Source organism: Ylistrum balloti, unplaced genomic scaffold (assembly GCF_031769215.1).
Source record: "Ylistrum balloti isolate Yb309-2 unplaced genomic scaffold, AGI_CSIRO_Ybal_v1 Utg370872, whole genome shotgun sequence".
NCBI lineage: Eukaryota > Metazoa > Mollusca > Bivalvia > Pectinida > Pectinidae > Ylistrum > Ylistrum balloti.
The window spans coordinates 166,841-194,262 of record NW_026782498.1 but is presented as its reverse complement, the minus strand read 5'-3'; the positions used below and the strand labels follow the sequence as shown (position 1 = coordinate 194,262).

The 27,422-nt window shown below is 34.3% G+C and overlaps 2 protein-coding genes across 5 annotated transcripts; one reads left to right on the top strand and one right to left on the bottom strand.

The window, feature by feature from the left end:
• The first annotated feature begins 769 nt into the window (after nt 1-769).
• LOC132559183 (protein farnesyltransferase subunit beta-like) lies at nt 770-14,061 on the top strand. Its single transcript, XM_060223801.1, has 13 exons — nt 770-862; nt 1,866-1,933; nt 2,342-2,426; nt 3,307-3,398; nt 3,610-3,659; nt 3,896-3,992; nt 6,753-6,836; nt 7,218-7,304; nt 7,418-7,547; nt 7,860-7,992; nt 8,262-8,373; nt 9,023-9,137; nt 9,897-14,061. Exons 1-13 carry the CDS (start codon nt 770-772, stop codon nt 9,993-9,995), a joined length of 1,245 nt encoding a protein of 414 aa, XP_060079784.1. The 3' UTR covers nt 9,996-14,061.
• A 912-nt stretch (nt 14,062-14,973) lies between these two features.
• LOC132559184 (protein max-like) lies at nt 14,974-24,982 on the bottom strand. Of its 4 annotated transcripts, none has more exons than XM_060223802.1 (5): nt 24,909-24,982; nt 24,702-24,767; nt 20,969-21,082; nt 19,216-19,339; nt 14,974-17,688 (listed from the first exon to the last, which is right to left on the bottom strand). In XM_060223802.1, the coding sequence occupies exons 1-5, from the start codon at nt 24,945-24,947 to the stop codon at nt 17,528-17,530; spliced, it is 504 nt and encodes a 167-aa protein (XP_060079785.1). In that variant the 5' UTR covers nt 24,948-24,982; the 3' UTR covers nt 14,974-17,527. The 4 variants fall into 4 exon arrangements, with proteins under 4 accessions (XP_060079785.1, XP_060079786.1, XP_060079787.1 ...); XM_060223803.1 differs by having other exon boundaries at nt 20,975-21,082; XM_060223804.1 differs by lacking the exon at nt 24,702-24,767 and having other exon boundaries at nt 24,909-24,977.
• Between the last annotated feature and the right edge of the window lie 2,440 nt (nt 24,983-27,422).

Genomic DNA, 27,422 nt, shown 5'->3' with positions numbered 1-27,422 from the left:
AAAATGCTGTTTATAAGAGATACGATACCCTTCTCTTTAGGTCTGTCATCTAGCAAAAACATTACAAAAAAACAAATGGTGCGAGCAGAGACGTGTTATATATGTCTCTGGTGCGGGGTATAACCCCAACCTTTTAACAAGTACTTTTATTAAATGTCCGCAATTCGTATCTGATCGAAGTGACTTAGACCTAAAAGCATATGGAATTTCGTTTTATTATTTTCGTAAAAATGATCGGCTTGACCAGAGACATATATATGTTATAGAAATTGACTCAGAAACTGGCTGTTATAGGTCTGCTATAGTGTCGATGTGAAGTTCTGGTTCCGATAGGTGAAATGAATTGTTATGTCGTTAATATCAGTTCTGATAAGCTCTTCCGGAAAATCATAATGGACGGTTATAACACGGCCTATAAATAGTCGGAAGATTTTTGTCATAAATATAAAAAAAAAAAAAAAAATCAACGCGAATGCCGCCACAGAGGACACTGCATTTCACCAGGGACCTTACAGTTCATATAATTATACATGTATACATATTCTTTGATTCACAGTACTGCAGTACCAAAGGTTAACATTTTATTTATTCACAATTCGGGAAATGCTTAGTAATATGCACCGGAAACTTTGTATAACATGATAACATTCGTCGATACATAGTATAGTGTTTACTGAGCACCTAAATTCATAGATTGGAGCGTTTCGTAAGGACAGTTACTTCCCTTGAAAGGAACTGTTACTGGAGTCAAAAAAGTAAGAGAAGCAGAATGGATGACAGCCGGCTACGCTGTATGAGCAAGACGATTGAAAATGAAAGATTCAACGATGAAGATAACCCAACAGATTCTTCGTACGAGCAGGTGATTATTCTCGAGTAAAATCGGACAAAATACCAATTGTTATCGATGATATTTTCTCTGTTTTCTTTGTTCGAACTTGAAAATGCCTGTACCGCACTTTCGATACATCGGAACAGCTGCACCAAATATCATTCTGTATCTGTGTTTTTGTTTATTTTTCGCATCGACGGTTATATGTCTACATACGACATACTTATAGCATAGTATTATATAGGACAGCTATCTTTTAGAAGTTTGTATTTTGATTTTGATTTTACAATTAGTATAAAATACACAAGTTTTACTAATAAAAATGATTGATAGGAACAGGTGTGGATTTAGATTACTCGTATTGTTTGGACATGATGGACAAGTCCAGATGCTAAGCAGCACTGGAATCGGACTTGTTTGTCAGTGAACCTTTAAGCAAACTGACAAGTTCAACAGCTGCAGAAACAATACATACAATGAAATCAACATTTATATTCTAAAATTAAAGTTATTGTTTAATCATATACTACTGACTTGTGGATCTTAACACGGTCAGTCAATAAGTAATATCACATAAGAGGTACAGTATTTACTTTTTTCAATCTTATTCAATATTTGAATATATGGCTGATTGTTTACAAGGATTTTTAAGGTGCATAAAATCAGTGATGCCAACAAGTCATATTCCTTGTCATGAAAAATTTGAAATGGAAATCATAGGAAATCCCAATACATGTTTATCGCCATAACACTCAATGTGCTTTATAAATTAGCTGCATAGATCAGTTGAACATTGGACTAATGCAGTCTTGATCATAATGCTCAGGTGAAGTTGTGTACATGTCTTTGGGCAGAATTCTTTCTCTGTATTTGCTCTTGATGACATGTGATGGGGCTCCAGCATGATGTGCAATGAGGTAACCAACAGCTGACTTAAGAACACCCCATTTAAGAAATTACCATTTAAGGGGAAAAAAAAAATGATTTGTGAAATGACTTACTTCTGAAATAGTTTTTTTTCTATATACTTCAGATACATGTTGAAGAATCAGTTGCAAAAATATTTGGACACTTTAAGAATAGACTTGAGTTGGATAATAGGTAAGTCATCATGCTCGAATATGATTGAATGATTTGTAAAGTGTGGCTCAGTAAATGTGATATTAAAGCATATATTATTTATGAGCATTAAGACATTGAAAATATTATATATCTCTTTTTTAATTTTCTTGAAAGGAACTGAAGTGCTATAATGAACAATCTAATTAAAAATTTGATGTTTAGTTCATCTCAGTATATGGAATAGTATAATTTGTATGTAGACACACCTGCAATGAGTTCACTGGTAATACATTGAAGAACAGTGTACAATGTATTTGTTTTTTCCCCAAAGAACTTTTATCATATGACTTAGAGTGGGTTAATGTTCAAACCAATAAGTTGAAATGTAGGTTCTGATTCCAGAATTAGAATTTTCGTCATGGATATAAGAGCTTAATTCTCTTTCAGCTTAGAAGAACAACCTGTGCTGAATAGGCAGTCTCATATACCATTTCTGTTGAAGGGGTTAAAAGCTCTGTCACTATCCTATGAGGTAAATATTCCTAAGTTAGGTGTTTTTTGCTTCCATTGTAATATTTGTCATAAAACCAGGATACACATGTAGGTTTGGTTGTGTTCAGTTATGCACAAGTGGTAGATTAATGGGATCTTGCCCTAGCTTGAGGGTAGCACAGAGAAATCTCTATCTGAAAAGGAGATTCTTGATTATCTAACACAAGGCTTTGCCAAGTGTTAGACTGACAGGAATCTCCTCTGAGGGTAGAGAATTTTTGGTTCTACCCTCAAGGTAGGGAATGATCCTTTTTATACCCAATTTTCCCCTTAAACGTAAATAAGCAAATAAACATATATGTTGCATTATAACCATTGGTGTAGTAATTTGCATTTGAGGCCCGGATGACAATTGTTAATGATGTCAATGGCCCCAAGCCTGACATGTCAACAGCGGGGTAAGATAGAGATATCTTACCCTCACTTGAAGTGGGGATATTTCTGTCCAGTGGGGTAGAAAAATAAATCAGAACTACAGCTGTGGCTTAGCTATACTACATTTGCATATACATATCAAATGCAGTTTGTGCAACTGATAATTGGAATAAGACTTTAAGTTTTGAAAATAATTTATGGATCGTCCATGTTGATGCATGTTTTGGATAGGACACAAAGGTCATGGTCTAGGTATTGATTCACATCCTCATTATTTGAATCATTTGTTAGCTCTCCATCAGTACTGAAAAAACTTAACCTCAGGCATTATGATGTTTTGAACGGTAGACATGATTAAGTTTACATTGGTGAGGTTAAAAATCACAATGATCTGAAACTGATCAAATCTTAGAAATGCACAATATAATGCTGCATTTATCAAATTATCAATTAACAACACTAATATGGAGATCTTTTGTTTATAGTGTCTAGATGCAAGTCGACCATGGCTATGTTACTGGATTCTTCATAGCCTTGAGTTATTGGAAGAACCTCTACCTGATGACACTGTGTCACAGTAAGTTATCCTGAACATGTCGTCTCTATTTTTTTCATATTTCGTTTGCATGGTTTATTTCAAGAGTTATATGTAGTAGCAGTGATTCATTTGAAGTTAAATTAAGTAAAAGTTTCGTTTGTAGTTTACCATAACTTGAAGATTTTGAGCATAACTTATATTGTTTATGAGAAATGTTTTCATTTAAAGCTTTTGAATTCTTTTCTTTTAGTGTTGCACAATTTTTGGGGAAGTGTCAATGCCAAAGTGGAGGATTTTCAGGTATTGTTTAAAATCATTTGTTCATCAAGTAATAAGTGTACCATCAGGTAACAAGGAAGAACAGTAAAATAACAGCAAATAATACACAGTAAGTGTTGACAAGCAATGACTTGGTGAAGAGAAAAAGTCTTTCACTTTGTCTTTATCTCCTTTAGCCATTAAAATATTCATATGTAAAATGTATGTATTTGTATGTATTTTGGCTGTATGTATATGAAATGTTCTGTTTGTTAAAGGGGGACCAGGACAGGAAGCACATTTGGCTCCAACATACGCAGCTGTTAATGCATTGTGTATCTTAGGTACAGAGGAGGCCTACACAATCATAGATAGGTAAAGTTTGAATGTAATATTGAGAATAAGTGGAACTAAGAATGTGTAGTCCTGGTAAAGTTTACATGTAGTATTGGGGATGAGAGGAACTAAGGATGTGTAGACCAGGTAAAGTCTACATGTAGTATTGGGGATGAGAGGAACAAAGGATGTGTAGACCAGGTAAAGTCTACATGTAGTATTGGGGATGAGAGGAACTACGGATGTGTAGTCTAGGTAAAGTCTACATGTAGTATTGGGGATGAGAAGAACTAAGGATGTGTAGACCAGGTAAAGTTTACATGTAGTATTGGGGATGAGAGGAACTAAGGATATGTAGACCAGGTAAAGTCTACATGTAGTATTGGGGATGAGAGGAACTAAGGATGTGTAGACCAGGTAAAATTTACATGTAGTATTGGGGATGAGAGGAACTAAGGATGTGTAGTCCAGGTAAAGTTTACATGTAGTATTGGGGATGAGAGGAACTAAGGATGTGTAGACCAGGTAAAGTATACATGTAGTATTGGGGAGGAGAGGAACTAAGGATGTGTAGACCAGGTAAAGTTTACATGTAGTATTAGAGATGAGAGGAACTAAGGATGTGTAGACCAGGTAAAGTTTACATGTAGTATTAGAGATGAGAGGAACTAAGGATATGTAGTCCAGGTAAAGTTTACATGTAGTATTGGGGATGAGAGGAACTAAGGATGTGTAGACCAGGTAAAATTTACATGTAGTATTGGGGATGAGAGGAACTAAGGATGTGTAGTCCAGGTAAAGTTTACATGTAGTATTGGGGAGGAGAGGAACTAAGGATGTGTAGACCAGGTAAAGTATACATGTAGTATTGGGGAGGAGAGGAACTAAGGATGTGTAGACCAGGTAAAGTTTACATGTAGTATTAGAGATGAGAGGAACTAAGGATGTGTAGACCAGGTAAAGTTTACATGTAGTATTAGAGATGAGAGGAACTAAGGATATGTAGTCCAGGTAAAGTTTACATGTAGTATTGGGGATGAGAGGAACTAAGCATGTGTAGACCAGGTAAAGCTTACATGTAGTATTAGAGATGAGAGGAACTAAGGATATGTAGTCCAGGTAAAGTTTACATGTAGTATTGGGGATGAGAGGAGATAAGGATGTGTAGACCAGGTAAAGTTTACATGTAGTATTGGGGATGAGAGGAGATAAGGATGTGTAGACCAGGTAAAGTCTACATGTAGTATTGGGGATGAGAGGAGATAAGGATGTGTAGTCAAGGTAAAGTTTACATGTAGTATTGGGAATGAAAGGAGATAAGGATATGTAGTCCAGGTAAAGTTTACATGTAGTATTGGGGATGAGAGGAGATAAGGATGTGTAGACCAGGTAAAGTCTACATGTAGTATTGGGGATGAGAGGAGATAAGGATGTGTAGTCAAGGTAAAGTTTACATGTAGTATTGGGGATGAGAGGAACTAAGGATGTGTAGACCAGGTAGAGTTTACATGTAGTATTGGGGATGAGAGGAGATAAGGATGTGTAGACCAGGTAAAGTTTACATGTAGTATTGGGGATGAGAGGAGATAAGGATGTGTAGTCAAGGTAAAGTTTACATGTAGTATTGGGGATGAGAGGAGATAAGGATGTGTAGTCAAGGTAAAGTTTACATGTAGTATTGGGGATGAGAGGAGATAAGGATGTGTAGACCTTACATTTATTAATCATGATCTTGTCAACATTCTTTATGTTAGAGGAGTATGCAAGGGCAGTGATAACTCAGTCAGTGTTACCCTCAGCCTCCGGATAAAATAGAGAAAATAACAATTAACTCTTGTCTTCGGTTCTAAACTGTATTAAGACTGGAAGGTACGAGTAGACGTGTGCCTAGCTCGGAGGTTTACATTGGACTGATTAAAACATGCATGATACAGACAATTTACAGATACAATCAAACAGATGAAAGTAATAATTATCAGAGATGAAGATAAGAGTGAAGGAATTCTAAAGTCTGTTTAAACTCTTGAAACTCCAGCAGGGGTCATTAATTGACCTTATCTGGCACACTACAACATTAACTGGTCATCGGCTGGTCACTACGCCTAGTGTCCTGACAGTATGAAATTTATATGGCACGGTACTGGCTAACATCAGACACCCTAAAATTGTATGATGAGCCGGAACACTAATTAAACTCGCCACTCACTTGGTGTCATTATTTCACTCTTAACAGTCAGTTAGAGCATTGGCTTATGTAACCTCAGATGAAGATCCATGGTGTGTAGTTCAGTGTTCCCTATTTACAAAGAGATACCACCCCAGAATGAATCTGGCTGTTCACAGAGCAAAGAAAGAAAGAAAGAAGGAAGGAAGGAAGGAAGGAAGGAAGAAAGAACCACATAGTGTCAATTATAAATTTGATCAGTTCTTTATTAAAATACCACATAATATCACTTTTTAATACGATAAACAGTTCTTTGTTAAGGTACCACATATTGTCACTTGTAAATACAACTAACAGTTCTTAGTTATGGTACAACATAACAGTTCTTTGTTTAAGTATCACAAAGTCGCATTAAACACAATAGGCAATTCTTTGTTAAGGTACCACATAGTGTCAATTATAAATACGATAAACAGAGATAGAAATCATTAGTCAACAGTAGTGTAATTTTGACATTTAAATGAAACTTTTATTGTCATTTTGTTGTTTATTATATCAACAGGGAGTAACATTCAAATGCAACATATTGATTTTATATTTTGTGAGTAGCATGTACATAAAATTTCTCTCTACAGGCAAAAGCTTTATACATTTCTTCTAAAGATGAGGACACCAGAAGGAGCTTATAAAATGCATGAAGGAGGAGAGGTTGATATTAGGTGAGCTGTAATGTGTAATTTTATAATGTAATTTTTTTTTTTAATTTGATATTGTTTAATGAATGGATACTTCAAAAAATATTTGTTAACAAACTTTGCCTATTGGGAATGGATGATAACCTTTTAAATTTCCATAATTAAACATTTTACTCTCTATCATGAAAGGGCAACTTTTTTCGAATTTAAACAATAGTATATAATCTACAGGAAATATTTCCAACAAAGTTCTGTCATCCAAAGGGAATGTGAACTATGTTGTCTCCCTAAAGTAATGAAGGTAACAATGAGGTCATTTCAAGGGAGATAATTGAAATGTTAGCTTGAGCAAGATTTTGTATATGTTTATAAGACTAAGAAATGTGTTAACAATTTCTGTTACAGAGGAGCTTACTGTGCAGCTAGTGCAGCACGCCTGACTAATATTGTAACTCCAGAATTATTTGATGGTACCCCAGAGTGGATAGTAAGGTAAGTCAAGTCTATACTGAAAAGTCCTTGATACTTCAACATTAAAATATCCTTTAAGAAATTTTGCTTTCAGTAATTGATTCTAGTTTACTAACAATGTATTTTCTTGACAGTTGCCAGACTTACGAGGGTGGATTTGGTGGTTGTCCTGGTATGGAGGCTCACGGAGGATATTCGTTCTGTGGACTGGCCGCTCTATCGCTCATGGGACGGACAAGTCTGTGTGATCTCCGTGCTTGTCTGGTATGTATTACTTAGGCAGATTTAATCTTGCTTGGGCTTCACATCAAGCTTGTCTAGCTTTATTCAAATCCAAAGAGTTTCAATGAACAATTGGTGGACCTTTCATGTCAGTGCAAGTCCTGAAAGTCTTTCAGCTGTCTTGCTAGAAACAACTGGGTTTGTTACTACTTGAATGTGCATTCAACTTGTCAAACATTGTTGGAATGCAATAATGCATAGACCATATATAGATATACTGATATGTGTTTTTTGTTGTTGTATCTATTTGATAAACACCTAATATAAACTTTTCTGGAATTAATTTACCTTCAGAGATGGACAGCCAACAGACAGATGCGTTATGAAGGTGGATTCCAGGGACGTACCAACAAATTGGTGGATGGTTGCTATTCTTTCTGGCAGGCTGGTACATTCCCTCTGTTCCACATGGTGTGCTCAATGCATGGTAAGATGGAAAGGCTTCCTCACGTTGATTTAAATACACTGTATTTATATGAAAGAAAACTTGTGTATCACTTACCATGGGTAAATGTGTTCATTTGATGAAATTGTTTGAACAGTCTTTGCATAACCCTTTCATATTCACATTATACCATAACAAATATGGTTTTTTTTTTTCCCGTTTAAATAAGTAAAATCGTTTTAATATATTTTAAGTTTAACCTCTGCCTGATGACTTTCATATTTCTAGATAATTTGACATTTTGTACACAGATGACCACTGCTTGAGTACTGAGCGCTGGATGTTTGACCATGAAGCATTACAGGAATATATCTTAGTGTGCTGTCAACATCAGGGAGGAGGTCTTATTGACAAACCTGGCAAGTAAGTAATAACAGCAGACAGTTATTGACAAACCTATCAACAAGTCATACAAGGACAAAGTGTAGTTTCTCTTTACCCTGATAATGACCGTGATTTTAATGTTTCAAATCATAACAATCTGCACATACTAACAATGGAATATAGAATGCTGTAAATATACAGAATAAAAACGAAATTCACACCATATATATTGCATGTATGCATGTATATAACATGACTTTTCAGACCCTGTACACATACATGTACATGCATTGTGTGAATTTGTATACGATATCTTTAAGCTGTTACCATATTTCAGTGCTGTTCACACTACAATATTGTGGGAGATTTGATTGTGCTAATTAATTGCAGTGTTTGTATATAGTAAATGCAACAATTGTGGATTTGTATATTCATCATTGCATTAATTTGCCTAAAAAAGTGCTGTTGCATTTAACTTTATTTGTGTCAAATTACATACATTTACAATATATCTAGAATGTTAAAGCCCTATATTGTATATACCTTGAAGATTTTATATCCCAAAGAAGTATAATACTAAAGGTTTAAGACCCTAGAAATAGACATATCAAGATAAAAAGTATGTAATGAATATTTTGGGCAGTGTATGTGTTTTGACTGTTTGAGGACCAGCATCGATCTATTACAGGTCCCGAGACTACTACCACACCTGCTATTGTCTCAGTGGATTAGCGGTGTCACAACATTTTGCTGGTGGAAAGCTTGCTCACCTCCACATAGTAGGATCACAAGACAATGAATTGGTAAATCTATTGCTAAATGTACAAAGATGTAACATAACTACAAAAAGTCCATTAAATGTAATTATTGGTATGGCTGCTGGGAATTTCTTTGGAGATTGATTTTACATTATTTAGAGATTATAGCCATTTATAAATTTGTTTGCAAATATTAATTCCTCAGATAAATAATTTTCGTTTTCAATGAGGAATTGTTTAGCTCCATAGGAGTGAGATAGATAGACCTTAGTGAAGAAGAAAATTGAATTGGCAAACACAGCTTGCTAAGGTTTTTCTTCTTTTACCCTGCTACCAGTGTGATGTTGATATCTCAATATATGTCATTGTTGATGAGATGCATTAAGTTGCTGGCATGACATCACTGAATTATTAACATGATACCACACAATGTATACCAGGGGAATCCCCTCATCTCAGTGTCCGGGTGAGACAAGAAAGGTCACAATCGTAAAACCATTCATACCATGTAAATCGTTCAGAGCAAGAGAAATTGCATTCTTCCCACAGCAAATTCAGGAAACTGCTAATGAAATTTTAAAAAATCAACATTCTGGATATTTTCACCCTTTTTACACATCTTTTCAGTACACAATATCTGACATGTTTATTGCTGTTGTGAAAAGATGTGAATACCTGTCAGTAACAAGACTGTTATAGTTATAGCAAATATGTAATCTTAAATGTAAACAGTACAAGGTATAAACATTTACTTTACAGGTTTATTAAAAAAGCATTATCTATAAAAACCATTTTGTATTGCAGAAACCAACACATCCAGTATTTAATATAGGTGTGGATGCAGTGGCTCATGCTAACATGTACTTTAACAAGTTGCCCCTACCTCAGGCACCAGATGTATGACCAAAAGATGTCACCCTGCATTATCAGTGTCTGTCCCTGGCCAGGTTACTTGCAAAATTGTATACATAGAAATCAACAGAGAGAAGGCGAAAAAATGTGAAAGAAAGTAAACTATCCCAGACAACAACAGTCAGCCAGACTTCTGTTTTTGAATTGTATGGTAGTGGACAAACTTTCAGTGGATGGCTGAGGAATCATCCTTAGCTTGATTATGTTGAAAGGAAACAGATTCCCAGGATCTTCAGCGCCTCCTATGCTTGACCTAGTTGAGATGAAAATGTGGAAATAATCAACAATGTTATCTACCCCAGAACAACAGGATTGAGATACCAAGTCCCTTAATACCTATAGTTAAAAATCCATGGAATTACACCCAGCAGTGTATAATTTATTGTACTGTAAAATGTTTGCACTTCAGGAAGTCAAGTTTGTTTTCACATCTGCATTGTGTATTTATTCTTTGTAAAGATTCTTGGTATATGTTGTACCTTAACAAACTGACTTGAAGTGATGAAGTGAGATTTTTCTGTAATGTGACTTGTTAAAGACATAAGATGTTTTATTATTTAAAGAAAAATTTACAGAGAGTATACATATTGAAAATTTCACTATCATTACTATCAATAAATTGGTATAATACCAATATAGATTGTATACAATCAGTAATTTGCATATCATATTATGTTCATTTTGTTAGATGAAGATTGGTAAATTTAATTGGTCACATGGTTGTTATTATGTAATTACACACTTTATGATGTACTTACAACCAAAAGGGATGTATATCAAAGATGAATACATGAATATGATACATGATGGTATTTACAAAGTCACACAATACAGTACTTTATTACTGTATGTCACAATTATTGAGTCCAATCAAAATGGTATAATCAGAGAGAATATTGCCCTCGAAATGGAAACAGGTTTATACAGAAAACATTGGATGTTAAAGACAAAACTCAATAGACATATATTTTTGTCATTGTAATGTTCAAGTTAGTAGTTATTGAAATTTTGTGAATAGTGATCTGTTGTTTATAAGTGTATTGTTTATTAGACTGGTTATACACCGACATGTGTCTCAATATCATAACAAATTTTGTGTGAAACTTGTGATTAAAAACAGTGTTGTTGATGTAGACTGTGTCCATTTAGATTGTGTATACAAATAACTTCATATATATCTATATACATTCGAGACAAAAGCGTAGACTTTTGAAGTAAGTATATACCCGGTATTGAAATGATGTTGTGATATACTGTTTAAGAGATGTGTAAATGTGAATGAATGGGTTACTGTAGGTATTTCTGGTAAATACATTTTTTTTGTTATTTTGTATTTGTGTGTGTGGGTTAGATGATTTCGGTGTTCCTGTAGATCAATTACTACGTATGTAGTATTCCAAAATATCATGTTTAAATTAAGAAACTGAGACAAGCCTTGCAAAAAGTCTTATTTTTAAGTAATTCTCCCTCCAACTATACCAACTCTTACATTCATTGACTTATTTTCTATACATTCTGCAGCTATTCATAAAAACAACAAAAAATCATCAATAAGGGAAGTGAATGGTACATTCAGCAGGGTAGTTAGAGGGGCAGAGGTATACTGAAATAGTTGATGGGTTTACATATATCTTCTGTTTACAACTTGTGTATGAAAGTCACATCTAATCCTGATTTAGAACTTGTATACTTATCGCTTGTGTAATTTTTTCAATCTAGCTACGCTTGTAGTAGTCATGCCAAGGTCACAAAAAACCCTGGCAAAATGATTTTGTTTGTCTTATCTGAGCTCGCCACGTTAGAAAGGGCATCTATTGATATGCAAACTGTTATCCAGACAGCTGTTATAGTTTATTTTGGTGGTATTGCAAAGATATGTTCACCACAATCCGAGATTGTAAATTTACATTTATTTACCTTTTCTCTTAGTTGATTCAGTTAAGAGATTTGCTCAGCCATGAAGTGCTTAGCTGTGTATTCTTCATTTTTAATTACAGACATACCGTATATACATGCCCTAAACAATCTCATGAAGCTTTTAGATAGAATTATATTGATGCTACATTTTGTCATCAAGAATATCTGATATATTACTGTATTAATGAAAGTGGAGATGTGCTTCATGTAAAATAAATATTGTTTTACAGTGTTCTACATGAAGAGTATGCATTTGTGTACAAGTTATTTGTCTTATGTTTCATTGTTAAACTGTATGTATTATAAATGTAAAACCAAGTGTCAAAATCATTTTCGTATAAAACTAATTGATTATTTTGTTTTTTATTGTATGTAAGTCACTCACAGTACAATCACTACATTTTTGCTAGTGCAAGATGAGTTCACATTTTATAGGGACCAAATAAGTTGGACCAAATTTCTGCTAAAATTACCTTGGGTCTTGTACTGTCTGTGCTTCAAAATTACATCTAAGAATAATTAGTTCGAAAGTTACCTGACAGAACTTGTTCAATGAATTTTTACCAGTAAATTCTGGTAACTTAAATTGTTTTGTTAAAGACATGTGATTGTTTCCCCTCTCAAACATATTCAATTTCATATATTAATATGATCTTATTATATGAGGGGATGGTATTAAATAGTGGACACTGAACCGTACTTGCAAGAGGAATAAAGATATGGATGAATGAATGTCTGTCTATAATTGATGTGTAATGACCTTCACCTTCTGATTAAATGTTGAAGTACATATTGTTTAGCCTACAATATTTCATAACTTCATATTTAAGTTGCAATTGATGCAATTATGCATGTAGACATTGACATCCAGTGTCTCAGCAGACTGTCAGACCTTGTTACCAACCGAAAAGTCATTAAATTAGAGTGACATGTAGCTGCACTACCCCACATAGGAAACTTTGATGATCAGATACGTCAGTTCCTACATCACCAACAAAGGTATTGTATGATAATCTGATGTAACTGATTATCTTATCATTTAATCTCATCTGATGCGATGATTGATTGTAATTTTTAATAAGGATATCAGTACTTTGATATTGTATTAATTTATGATTTGATGACTGTAAGACATCTAGTACACTCCATGATTAAAGATCTGAAGTTTTGTCATGGCATGTGGTCTGGTATCTGTAAAAAATATCTACATCCTAAATGGATGATAAAACAGAGACAAGACATGGATTAGTAAAAAGGGCCATTTTGACATTCAATAGCTGTTTGATCTAAAAGATGGTCCAAATTAAAAGAAGTCTCTTGCATTATTCAAGATGGCTGTTGCCTGCCATCTTGAAGACACTTTTAGAGGCAGGACTCGCACCAATGAATTGTTTATAGTCCACATATGCCTCATTCATGATGAACGCCATGGCTGTTACCTTGTTATGGCTACTTCACCTAAGTGGAAAATTGTACAAGGACAAGTTTCTGGTAAATGGTTGTAAATGAAATTTGGACCTGTGCCACATTCGAGACACTGACCTAGACAGCCATCTTGAAAATCATGCTCTCTTCTGGAAAAAAATGCATATTGCCATAGGACTTCCAATGATGGTCCAAAATTAGCCTGACTGATCAGAACCTGTGTCACATTTAGATGTCCCTGATAGCTTGAAAGCTTTATTATTAGGCAATATATATACTCTCCTTAACATAAAGTGGTGTGAAGACAGGATTTGAAGCATAAAGCTTTGTGGGAAAAAACCCATTACAGTTGTAAAGCAGTAGAACATATGTGACACAGTACAGCAACAGTTTCAGGATATTGTGTTTCTTATCTCTCCCTGATCAATTTCCTTCTCTGTTCTATAATATATTCAATTTGTGGTAAATATAGCTCTTATTTGAGTTTGAAGTCTTGAATAGGCAGTGTTCACTCAATGACAAATAAACTAGACTATCTTCTATTTTGTTGTAATTTTTTTTCTTTGCATTGATCAGAATACAGTTCGAACATTTTTCCTCTCGACACATTTACATTGGTCTAGTGATGTTATGACAGCCGTAGTCCATGATATTCAATTTGCTTGACACCATCAATATGCATGCTCTAAGTTCAATTACACTGGGAAAGGAAACATACACCAAGGAAAATTGATATCAGTTTTGATGTTGGTATTATGATTTGCTCTTTGCACCAGAAATCAGATCACTTGCTTATTAGCTAGTACCATAAATTTACGGATATAAAGCACACTTTTTTGGGTAAAAACTATTGTGTATAATAGGGGCTGCGTACTATGCACAGGAACATATCATAGGGGTATCTTAAGTTCCAAAATACAATACAATTTAACTGAAGAATAAAATGAAGGTAGGTATGCATTGTTAAGAACTATTTTCAAGAGACTGAAGTGGGATCTTGGTTTTTCAGTGATCTTTATAAGGTATCTTCTCTTATCCTCTCAATTCCCTGGAACACTGAAAATGAGTAATACGACACAATGAAAAGGAAAACCTACTTATGTAGACAAAGATCCTCTAGTTCTTCAAGGAATAGGAATCACAAACTATGACTATCAAAACCAAAGATGGCCACCTGTTTTCTTTTAATTACCCAAGAATTGAACAATGTGAAAATAAAGAGCCATGGGGAAAACCTCATCTCATACTTCTCCATGAAAAGTGAAAACTATTACTGTTACATCCTACATGGATGTCTTTCAGCCATTTTGTTTTTCCAATCACTCTGAAAGTGGACGATGCACAATAGAAACAAGGATATACAATCTGATAATATATCCAGTACTTCTCAAGAAAAATCAACAAGAATGGTTTCAGGACAGATGATGGGTGATATGAACTGTGTACGATCTCACCATTGTGGACTTTTAGTCAAGAATATCTTCTGAATGGAAACTAATACAAGGTCCCCTCTGTATGTACTTTTGCAGGAAAAAAAGGCTTCGTGTAGTAAACTACAGTTATGCCCATATCCTGTCCCACAGAGTATTCTTTGTTGTTTGACCAAATAAAAGAATGAAACCACATCAAATTTTACATATTTATTATTCATTTGTACAACATTCACATCTACCTAAGTCAGGTGTGTCATAAGCCCAGATATACATTTAAACAAGACTGGGTAATGACATGACTCAGTCCAGCTTCTCAAAGATGATCAAGCTGAAACTGGGAAACACTTCCAAACACAGGACTTTTAAGTTCTTGTTGGGAAGACAGAATAAGGAATCTCTGCTTCTTTACAAATCCATTTTTTGATATTTTAAAGATTGGTATGGAATTTGTAAACAAGATAAAACAAAAAATTTTATAATCATAGGCATTCAAATACATATTTACTCAACTGAACGGTCTTTTAATAAGTTTTAAAGCATCAAGGATTTCAATTTCAGATATAACATTTACATACTTGATAAAAGTTCTTCAACCTATTAAAAGCATTTAAGTCTGCTGATAAAAATGTTACTCTTACCTTGGCTTCAGTTTGACAATAGCACTTATGAGCACATACCCTAGCCCAGACACTTCATGAAATTTTCTTTTCAGATATTTGAATGTGTTTGTATAAAGAAGTCTCGACAGATGTTGAAATCAAATTTAATGAAAGCAGGTCAGACTTGGGATTAAAGAGCATTAATTACCAGGTATATACCTCTCATTATTCCACCTGTATATTACTCATAACAGGCTACATTTGTTTATATAAATAAAGCTAAAATACCCAATTTCTTTTGTGCTCCTCATATCTTTATAGATTCTAGGAAGATTCACAATATGACTTGGATAACGATGAAAATCTAATCTAGAAGACATGTACATTATATAACACAGAAGTTTTAAAACAATCATTATCGTTACAAGAGACAAGAATTTTCAATAACTCAGATCTCCCAGTGGAACTGAATCAATGAATCTAATACCAAGTATAAAGAATCATAAATGTATCAGGAAAATGGATTTTCCATGTACAACATTCAAAACAATGGCTTTTATCACAAAGAACATTTGCACCAGATGTTAAAATGATTCTCTTGCAGCATACACATACAGCAATAATCATTGATTTTGGTATCAGTGAGTAAGATATGCATGTTAAGCATATCTCTTATAAATAACAGAAAAGCAAGGTGTAGGAAATCAAAATGATTCCATCCAACATTCAGACACAGTATCCATATAAAAATACAAGCCTAGTTCATTTTCCTGGTACAAGTAATGATGGGAACATTTCCAGGTCAATGTTTGTACCCAAAGGCCTGTTATATCTCCAGGTCAATGTTTGTACCTGATGGACTGGTATATCTCCAGGTCAATGTTTGTACCCAAAGGCCTGTTATATCTCCAGGTCAATGTTTGTACCTGATGGACTGGTATATCTCCAGGCCAATGTTTGTACCTGATGGACTGGTATATTTACAGACCAATGTTTGTACCTGATGGATTGGTAAATTTATAGACCAATGTTTGCACCTGATGGACTGGTATATTTATAGACCAATGTTTGTACCTGATGGACTGGTATATTTACAGGCCAGTGTTTGTACCTGATGGACTGGTATATTTACATGCCAATGTTTGTACCTGATGGACTGGTATATTCATAGGCCAATGTTTGTACCTGATGGACTGGTATATTTACAGGCCAATGTTTGTACCTGATGGACTGGTATATTTATAGACCAATGTTTGTACCTGATGGACTGGTATATTTACAGGCCAATGTTTGTACCTGATGGACTGGTATATTTATCGACCAATGTTTGTACCTGATGGACTGGTATATTTATAGACCAATGTTTGCACCTGATGGACTGGTATATTTACCAATGTTTGTACCTGATGGACTGGTATATTTACAGACCAATGTTTGTACCTGATGGACTGGTATATTTATAGGCCAATGTTTGTACCTGTTGGACTGGTATATTTCGAGCGTACTTGACTGACACTCAGACTGGTTGGTGCCAAACATCCGAGTACATTTCCATACAAACACTACCAGGTAAATGTATCATTAAGTACTACCTGGGTCTTGGATTTTGACTGCTCCTCTGACATATAACTAGCAAAAAAAGGAATTCTAATAAAAATTCATCTAAAATGGCCATTTTCTTCGTCCTTTCTATAAAGAAGCACTTGAGTCAAACAAAGCATGTTTCCTAAATTATACAACATAGTGGCAGTGTTCATATATGATCACTTTAAAATTTCCAAAAGTGCTAAGCTTGATCTTAACGGATGATTACAGATTAAGAATTCAAGCTCTGTCACCAATATATATGTTAGAGATAATGAGATCTGTATGGAGTTACATGCTGACTGTTAGACAAATAATGAATCAATCACCATATCCTGTTATAGGATTAAAATTGAAGTAAAAAGTTATAAAAAAGTAGTTTCTTTTTTCATCAATCTGTACATTATGATTTAGATCCCTGTTTGGCTTCACTCCACATTGATTACATACACACTTGGATTTCCCACACACCAGCAATACGCCTCTGCACTAAGCTGTCCACTTAACCACATGGCCTGCCATCTGATGGTCACGACAAGAGAAAGTATCTAAACTACTTATCCTGTTATTCAGTTTTTAACTTTTTTCGACGGCCTTGTGATAGTTCACCTTCTGCAGAGCTTTCAGACTCAGATCCACCATCAAATGTCAGTGCACTGTTTTTCGAGCTAACTGTGCCCGACTGGGCAAACTGTCCCGTACTCCTGGCTTTGTCTAATCCACGAACTGAAAAAAAAAAAAAAAAAAAAATAAATAAATAAATAAAAAGAAAAAAGACATACTTATTATGTAGAATTACAGTCTATAAAATGGTAAAGATGAAAAACAAAACAAGAAAGTAAAGACCAAAAGCCAACATCACTTACCTGGATATTTCGGTAAACATATGATTATACTGATATACAGAAAATACATGTTCAAAAAAAAGTAAGCTGTATTTTGGAAAGGGTGAAAAATTGCAAAAGTGGAGAGCCCTTGGTGAGCAACTTTTATCTTTCTTTCCAAATTTAAATTGTAGCTTATATTTAAGCCACTGACCATGTATTTTATTTATCGTTTGTCCTATTCAATGCTAGTTTACCGGACTTGGACATTATGCTAAATTGCACCCAAGGACGCTTGTCAAAATAATTACTCTGTACTGAAATAGTTCAACACTTCAATGGATTTAAAAAGCAATTTACGAATTTGCATAAACCAATCTTACATCAAATAAAATAACTTATTCACAGTCATTTGCATTTTAAAATGAAATATCTAGGTAAATCAGAAAGTAATTTGCACAATTAATACATGTGCTAAAATACAGCTTTTCCATCCCTGCCAAACACAATAGGTGTATTTCGACAATGGCAGCACAGTTGCAATATAAATATATATGATTCTCATTTTGGATTCTAACAACCCAGTGCCATCAGGGGAGGGATGAGGCAAATCCTCTGTTTCTATTTATAGAAGACTGAATCATCTCAAGAAGAGAAATTTATACGACACAGTCTGATCAAAGCATATCTAAACTTTTTTTTTAGCAAAGGCTCAGTTACTAAAAAGATTTAGTTAATGCAGACATCTACAGCATAACCTAAATAAACTACCACCTTCTGTTCAACAAAATTTTGACAAAATGAGTTTGGCATTACAACAAATTTTTTATCCCTGTTTATTGTTGTGGGAGGTGTTACTTCTATTGCAAACATTTTTTGTAGATTAATTAGCGAATGAACAGTACATATCTCTTCATTCATAAATAAACCAATAATTCTGATTTTTAATATCTTGCCCAATGGTTCAGACGTTTGGATAAATTTTATCGCAAAATGAGTGACCTTTATAATGCAACTTGCATGCTGTACAAATGGAAACTTTTGATGCGATAAAATAGGCATATGAAGCCTGTTAAAAAAAGTCCTGTTCTGTTAAAATCGATGGTGGTAAGCAAGTTTGGTAGTAAAACTGGTGGCAATACAAATAGCTATATTGTATTACAAAATTTGACCTCTGTACCATTGTCATATCTTTGACCTTTGGTATGAACTTTGGAGTGTTAGCATTGTTGGGCTGTTCTTCTCAAAAGTAAACAAGTTAACTATGGAAAGCTTAAAGTTTAAGAGGCTGGATATGAGATATGTCCAAATTTAAAAATAACAAATTCAACAATGCAAGAACATAAACACAGTATTACAATAGTGCATTTACAATAGGCCGTCAGTTCATAACACACAAGTTTATCCAATAGATGACATTATTACTTACTTTGTTGTTCTAGAATTGAGTTTTGTTTCTTTAAATCATCAATATCCTCTTGATGGCCATGATTTTTCTTTCTCATAAACTGGATATAATCTGCTGCTTTCTTCAGGATCTGAGCTCGAGATACCTACAAGGTATAATGTTAGTGAAACAACTTTATGAAACAAAACCTGAACTGGCTCTTCTTACATTTTTTATTCACTATTACTTACACACAATACTAGATTTCAACAATTCCAAAGTTATTTAAGTTCTCTTCATCATAATAACAAATTGTGTTTTACTTTAAACTGCAAAGATACCACCCCTATTATGGTTTATTTATAATACACATTATGCTTTAAAGGCCAGAGACCTAATTGGCCTGCATAACTCAATCGGTACTCCATGCTTTTTCAAAAATACATTAACATTTTATATCATGCCATTTGAAAGATTTCAGAATTTTGGCTCCTTTGACCTTGAATATAGGACAAGTCAAGATAATATTTTTTAAATATTTTGTCTGACTTCATCTAAGTACGCTATAAGACAAATATCATCATACTAGGCCTTTTGGTTAACCACAAGTTGCTTCAGGGTTTCAAATCATCCAACATCTATGACCTTGAAAATGAGTCAAGGTCATTTTCTTTCCCAAAACTTATTCAGGCTTCATCCCAGGAACCTACTAGCTAAATACATGTATCATGATTCTAGACCTATGGGATCATCAGAAGTAGTTGTTTGAAGGCTTTAACAAAATTGACCAAGCCCTTGCATATAGGTCAAGGTCGTTTCCTTTCACAAAATTTGTCAAGTTTCACTTAAGCAACTGTCTAGTCATGTATGTTCCAAAGCCTTTTGATGATTAAGAAAATGTTGCTTGAATGGAAAAGTAGACACTGGGCAGACAGATAGACACTGTACCACAGCATAAGCTCATCTGGATCAAACTTTCTTGGCCTTTTGGGCCAGGTGAGCTGCACAAAAACAGATTTATTGTCGTTGCATTAACAAATAAGCAAGCAATTGTAAACAAATAAATGGTTTTATAGCTTTCTGTAACATCCTAATGGAAAATGAAAACACAAGAAACTCAAAGATATCTTGGAGCATACATTGATTAGGGCAACAGGAACACATCATAATGAAACAGTCTACAAATTAGACAAATATCTGCAGAGTAACATCACTTAGAATTTCTTTTATAGAAACTGTAACCATGATATTAACCCTGGAATGACAATACTCAAACCAAAGACTGGTGGTTGTAAGCATGGAATGGACTGGTTAACTTAAAATAGTGTATATGAGCTAAATTATAGTTTTCTTTATATCAGATTAGAAACTAAGTTGGTAGATTTAGGACATCTTTGCATTTGAGGTATTCCCAGAGACATATTTCTATAATTTAATCATTCAATTATCTTGTTTTTACTATCATAAGTTTTATTGAATGTATTGATATTCATATGTGAAAGCACTACTTCCTTTCCTTTTAAACCTTACATGAAGGGGAAAGTTCCTTAATGAAATATGATACTTCATTGTTAGTTAATGGCAGTCTCTCAACAGAAATATTGCGAATCACCAAATTTATATGGGATTTCAGTTTTAAAATCTGTGGAATATACATCTGACTGTATGTTTATACTTTTGTACAGTGAAAATCCAAATATGTTCTAGTTACAAACACAAACAATTACCACAGCAGTTTTTCTATTATCATTAAGTCAAATATGTAAGCGTGAATTGAATCTATTCGAACGTTTACGTTTACTTTCTCTCCTTGAAGGGCTGGCACAGAGTCTCGTAGGCTATGAAAACTCTCTTTTATGTGGTCACGTCTTTTCCTTTCCAAGGCATTATGGTGGGCACGTTTCTCAGACTGAAAAAAATAACACTCCATAAAAATTTACATAGTCTATACTTCAAAAAAAATTGTGCAAATGTGCACAATATAACTCGCCTAATTTCTTTCATGGTTTCCAAACACTAAAATCTGCTGTAATTTTACACCCAAATGAAGCATTTTATCATTTTTTCCCCCAATTTACTACCAGTATGTTGTTTTGAAATGTTAATAGCGAGCATGTATATCTAACTTAATCACAAATGTTCCTTTAATTCTTTGCCATTTCGTCTTTAGCTATAATATAAACTGCAGCGCAGAAATTGCTGGAAGAACAAACACAAATGCCAATATTTTGTACTTGGCCAAGTACTAAAAGTGGTCTTAACTCATGGGAATGTCCCTTTAACCTATATATTGCTAGTCACAGATGTTCACAAAGACAATGAGAAGTCTCTTGTACATGTTCAAGCCACAGTAAGAACAGGGTATTTTCATGTCTGTCCATTGCAAATTTGAAGCAATGGTCACCTGAAGTGTGAATTCAACTAAAGGGCCAAGCAGAGATGCTTTGGTTGTAAAAATGGCAGTAAGCAGGAAGAGTATTTTGCATCCTTTTTCCCAATTACATTAAATGTATTTGAATGATTCTAAATTATTCTCACATTGACCGATAATGTCACTGAATTTCATCATAACTATACATGATTGGATCCAGTGACAACAGTGCACATGGAAACATAATAACTATCAATAATCAGAGTGACAACAATACACCAGGAAGCAATAATAACTATCAATAATCAGAGTGACAACCATACACCAGGAAGCAATAATAACTATCAATAATCAGAGACCAGTGACAACAATACACCAGGAAGCAATAATAACTATCAATAATCAGAGTCCAGTGACAACAATACACCAGGAAGTAATAATAACTATCAATAATCAGAGTGACAACAATACACCAGGAATCAATAATAACTATCAATAATCAGAGTGACAACAATACACCAGGAAGCAATAATAACTATCAATAATCAGAGTGACAACAATACACCAGGAAGCAATAATAACTATCAATAATCAGAGTGACAACAATACACCAGGAAGCAATAATAACTATCAATAATCAGAGTGACAACAATACACCAGGAAGTAATAATAACTATCAATAATCAGAGTGACAACAATACACCAGGAAGCAATAATAACTATCAATAATCAGAGTGACAACCATACACCAGGAAGCAATAATAACTATCAATAATCAGAGTGACAACCATACACCAGGAAGCAATAATCAGAGTGACAACCATACACCAGGAAGCAATACCAGAGACCAGTGACAACCATACACCAGGAAGCAATATCAATAATCAGAGTCCAGTGACAACAATACACCAGGAAGTAATAATAACTATCAATAATCAGAGTGACAACAATACACCAGGAAGTAATAATAACTATCAATAATCAGAGCGACAACAATACACCAGGAAGTAATAATAACTATCAATAATCAGAGTGACAACAATACACCAGGAAGCAATAATAACTATCAATAATCAGAGTGACAACAATACACCAGGAAGCAATAATAACTATCAATAATCAGAATCTTGTGACAACAATACACCAGGGAGCATTAAGAATCCAGTTCAACATCTTTGATTTGTTTTCCAATTCCATTCTTCTGTAGTTTAATAAGATACATTATTTGATTTTTTGTCTTTTAGTGCTGAGCACTATATCTGATTCTTTTCACTTTTGTTTACAAACCTATGTGTCCATATGTTAGTATAAAGCACTATTACATCAGAAAGATGTAAATCTGGTTGGTTGACAGAAAACAAATTTTAACTCATACAAACAAATACAGATGATACATATATCTGCTAAACCGAGGATAGTGGCGTAATTTTGAAAAAAACATGCCAAAAGCGCACAGCTAAAAAACATGAGATACTTCGGTTTCAAAGGTGATGACATTAACAAAATGTGCTGAAAAATATCAAACATAAGCCAAGCAGACATGGTTTAGTGACAGTATAACAAACACCATGCTTCATCTAAAGTTAACATGGTGTTGTTGTTAACAGGTTGGAAATGATCAGCAATTGATATTTAAATTAATTGAACATTGTTTATTTTTTTCAAATAAAAAATAAAATCCTTATAAGTCTGATCTGTCAGTCATTTGACAATAAAATATGTACACATATATAATAGTCATAACAAGCTATGTGCAAATTGATCCAATAATTCAACAAATTACACATTTCAAAATAATATATTACACTCCCGTAAATATATATATTCTTATTCATGTGACCAAATCTTTTCACTAGTTCTTTATCTGCACGTAGATGCAAGTTTGACCAGTCTGTTGAAGGTTCACAACTCATTTGCATATGGCTGTTATTGGTCAGGTGTATCCAGTGGTTAGATTCATGTCCCTTCATTTTTTCTTCACTTTTCTTACATGTCCAGCAGTGAAAAGACCCTTATTTCAATGTCTTAAACACCCATTCAACCTGCCCAATCGATTGTTCACTGTGGTTTAAATTTTGGTTAATTATGCAAAATTTTTCACATTGCTTGTATTTGTTGATATATGTGCTTGTGTATGTAAAGTTTATGTTCAATTATTGATTAAGTGTGTACAAGTTATATACTTTTTAATCAAGTTTTTTTGTGTAAAAGGAATGATGCTGCTTTGCTTAATTATGCTTGAAGTGAACATGGCTTTGCTGGTACCAAAGTGAATGTTTAATTGCCTTATAGTGTGAAAGTGAATGTTTCCTGAAGTTTGAACGGCCATTTCATCCACTTTTTACTATACAGCAGTGATTATTGACTTCCACAAAGGAATTCCAGTGAAGTTTCATCTGGTGTAAAGGGGCTTTTGTATTCATTATATTATGTAATTATTGTATTATCATTAAAATAGCCAAAGCTTTTACCTGATGTCTTTGTATATATAGGAGAAAGTAATTACAACCTGCAGTGAACTTAAATGTGAAAGAGTGTCCCAACAGGACTTAAACCACCTAGCTTTGTCTGCTTATCATGAGTGCCAGCAAGAGACTTTTATAGTAGTACCTATTATAAAGTCTAATCCTGCATTGTTGTAGCTATGACAACACTGAAGTTTTATTATGCTGGGGAGGAAGACAGGTATATACCCAATTCTATTACTAAACAGTAACTGTACATATATTACTGGGAATTGGTACAGGAAATACTGAGATAAAGAAAAGCAATTATTCTGAGTAAGAAAACCTTTATATTGTATGTATTATATTAACAGGTGTTAATTATACCTTTATAGAGTATAAGTTCATATACATTAACTGCATTGAGTATAATGCTAGTTTCCTAACCACAACCAAATTATCCGCTTCCAACACAGAGAAAACAGATAACAGTGTTAACACCGTAAACTTATTAAAGAAGATTAAGATTAACGATATAATATCAAATAATGACGTGTACAGTAATCACAACTCGTCCGATTTATACACATGCTTCTGCACATGCGCTAAACCAGATAAGGAATGTGGTACAATTATACTATTTATAACGTCTGATCTCAGTATTTGATTGCCTATTTTAATTCTGAAAAGCAAATAGACAACAAAACTTCTACCTGTGACATAAACTCTGTACCAGCAAGCCCGGAACCAAACGATGTCCCCAAATCATCGTCGTCCTCCTGTGAAAGCAATGAAGTGTAAAAATAACCGAACTTATTAACCTTCAGCTGAAAATGTTGCAGTATATTCACCTCCCAAAACTTAAAAACTTATGTAACATTAAATATGAAGAACAGTTACATATAATCAAGGAATCATACATCACTCTCTATATCCACATCTCTTTCCTCATCGCTCATTTTGATTTCCAACACCCATCCACCGCTCACTGACAGCTAAGATGGCGGAACTAAACAACGCCACGCGGTCTAAGCACGTGCTGTGAAATGTTTATTTGTTGATTCGTAGTAAAATCTTCTAGTGTATTTAAAAAATATATATTCACTGCTTATATCAGTTTCTTATGTTTATATTATATTCATATATATTAAATCAACATCTATATCCTAGAAGAGTGATAAAAAATCAGTTCCTGGTTTTACGACATCTAAATAACCATACGACAGAAGTTATGTCCCTTTGACCACCAAAGCAGCTTCCAAATTCATATTCATTTAGTATCTAAATTTTGGTTTTGACATTGTACAAAAACAGCAGAACAAGTTGGCAAGTATCTGTTTTCCGAACGGCGGGTATCTGAATTATAAAAGAAAAAAACTCGAGCATAAAATTTTGAGAAAATGAAAGTTTTTCGTCCTTAAAATTCCGACATCAAGACTCTAAATAGTAAGGAAAATCTCAAATTTAACCACATTGAAGGGACAATAGACTTAAATGCAATATAGATGAGCCAAATGATATATACACTTTCGCTCTCTGCACCATTGGAACATTTCGTGACAAAATTATAGGTTCCATCTGCCACACCTTGTGCCTTATGGTAAAAATAGATGTACTTCAAACGAATCATGATGTGTAACAGTGTGTTGTACCGTCTTTGACATTGGGTGGCGCTCCTTTGCTATCTTCATATGAGCATACCAGTCTGTAAATTATTGATCCGTTTTTCCCTTCTGATATCCGCTTAAGACCAATCAAATTATTTCGATCGCGCCTTGAAATTAAATAGGAATAAAAATGTTCCAGGGGTGCAGAGAGCGATACTGAGGATGAATCATTATGGCGACGGTTGAAATAATTTTCATTAATCTGCAACAAAAATTCCTACCTGAAAATCCTGATATATGGAACATGCCCTTGAATATGTCATCAACCGCGAGTCTAGTAACATATTTTGACTTTGAAAGTAATATCTATAAATACTTTACATGTATGGATGCTTTCTTTTTCTACAAAAAGATGTTTATTGGGGGAAAGCATCAGTAAGTTGTAATAACTTGTGTCTCATCATACAACATAACTTCGGACTAAAGGGTCCTCGAACTATCGGGCGTTCGGATTGATTGATTGTCAGGTTTTCCGTCTCCGTAACTCTTCCCTCTCGTGTCCGGGTATCGTCTCACCGACGAACGTGTACTGGTGACGGCACCATGGGCTAGTAGAGCTGATCTTACTCTAGTAGTTGAAACATGTCCAGAGGCTGAAGGGAAGATTGGGAGGGGGGAGGGGTGGTTTATAGAATAAATAATAGTTTGAAACCATCTCTAGACCCCTGGACCGGCGTTATCACGCCTTCTCTTTTTCAAAAAACCACAATAGGCAATCCTCATACGGGCCACCGTTTATAATGAAAGACCCATCCGCTGGAATATTGTTAGTGGTCAGATTTTTAGTATATATATTTAGAGAGATAGTTGTGGTATATGGTATTTCTATCGCATGTTTGAAAAGTTACATAAACCCGCGCTTTAGCAAGTGCTTTGGTAACTTTCTATTTATGTTGAACTGACCTGTTCTGTACTCACGTGTGTTTTGTTTACGTCATCAGTTGGGGCATAAGGATGTGACCTTAAAATAAGGGACATACAAAAGAGACAATTTTAGAAATTGCGTGAAGTTCATCCTGTCAGCCAATCAACCATGTTAAATTTGTTGCATTATTATTATTATTATACCACATGTTTTTTAACAGTTTGATTAATTGATGTCTGTGGAGTTCAGTGAATAACACCAACATATTGTAGATGTGTACTTGTGATTCCTATTTTGTCAGAAAAAAGGTCGATATGTAGGGACTTTTTAAGAAAATAATATTTGCATGCTTTTGACACTTATTCCTGAAATGCCTTTATCGAGTAAAGAATGGTTCATACCCATGTGTCGAGGAGGTGTAAGTATTGTATGTGCATATTATAAAATGTTATAGGTTTTCATCCCGCGCGCTTCAACTATAAGCTGACAGATTGTTACGCAGTTGATGTAAATAAATAAATAAAATGGTGTAAGAAAATTGATGTAAGAGGAGTAGCGCTTATTAGGTGCTGGAGAGATGAATAGATAAGGTGATTCCTATGTACGACAGCCCGCCTCCTCCCCCAACCACCCTGTTTGTGAGTAGCAGTGCAGAGTTATCACATCCAGATGTGGAGCGTACTTGTACCTGATCTCACATTTGCTTTTTGTGATGTTTTCAATCATGTGCGTGCAGTTTATAGAATTTATCGCCAAAATCGACGATGGCATGGCGACCACTTTCTCCTCAGATAGTTGTCAAGAGATTATTAGAAATTGGTGCTGGTGAGCAGCGACACACAAAAAAAACATTAAAAATTACACAAAGATTTTAAAGCAAAACAATAGGGACGGTCAGGAAA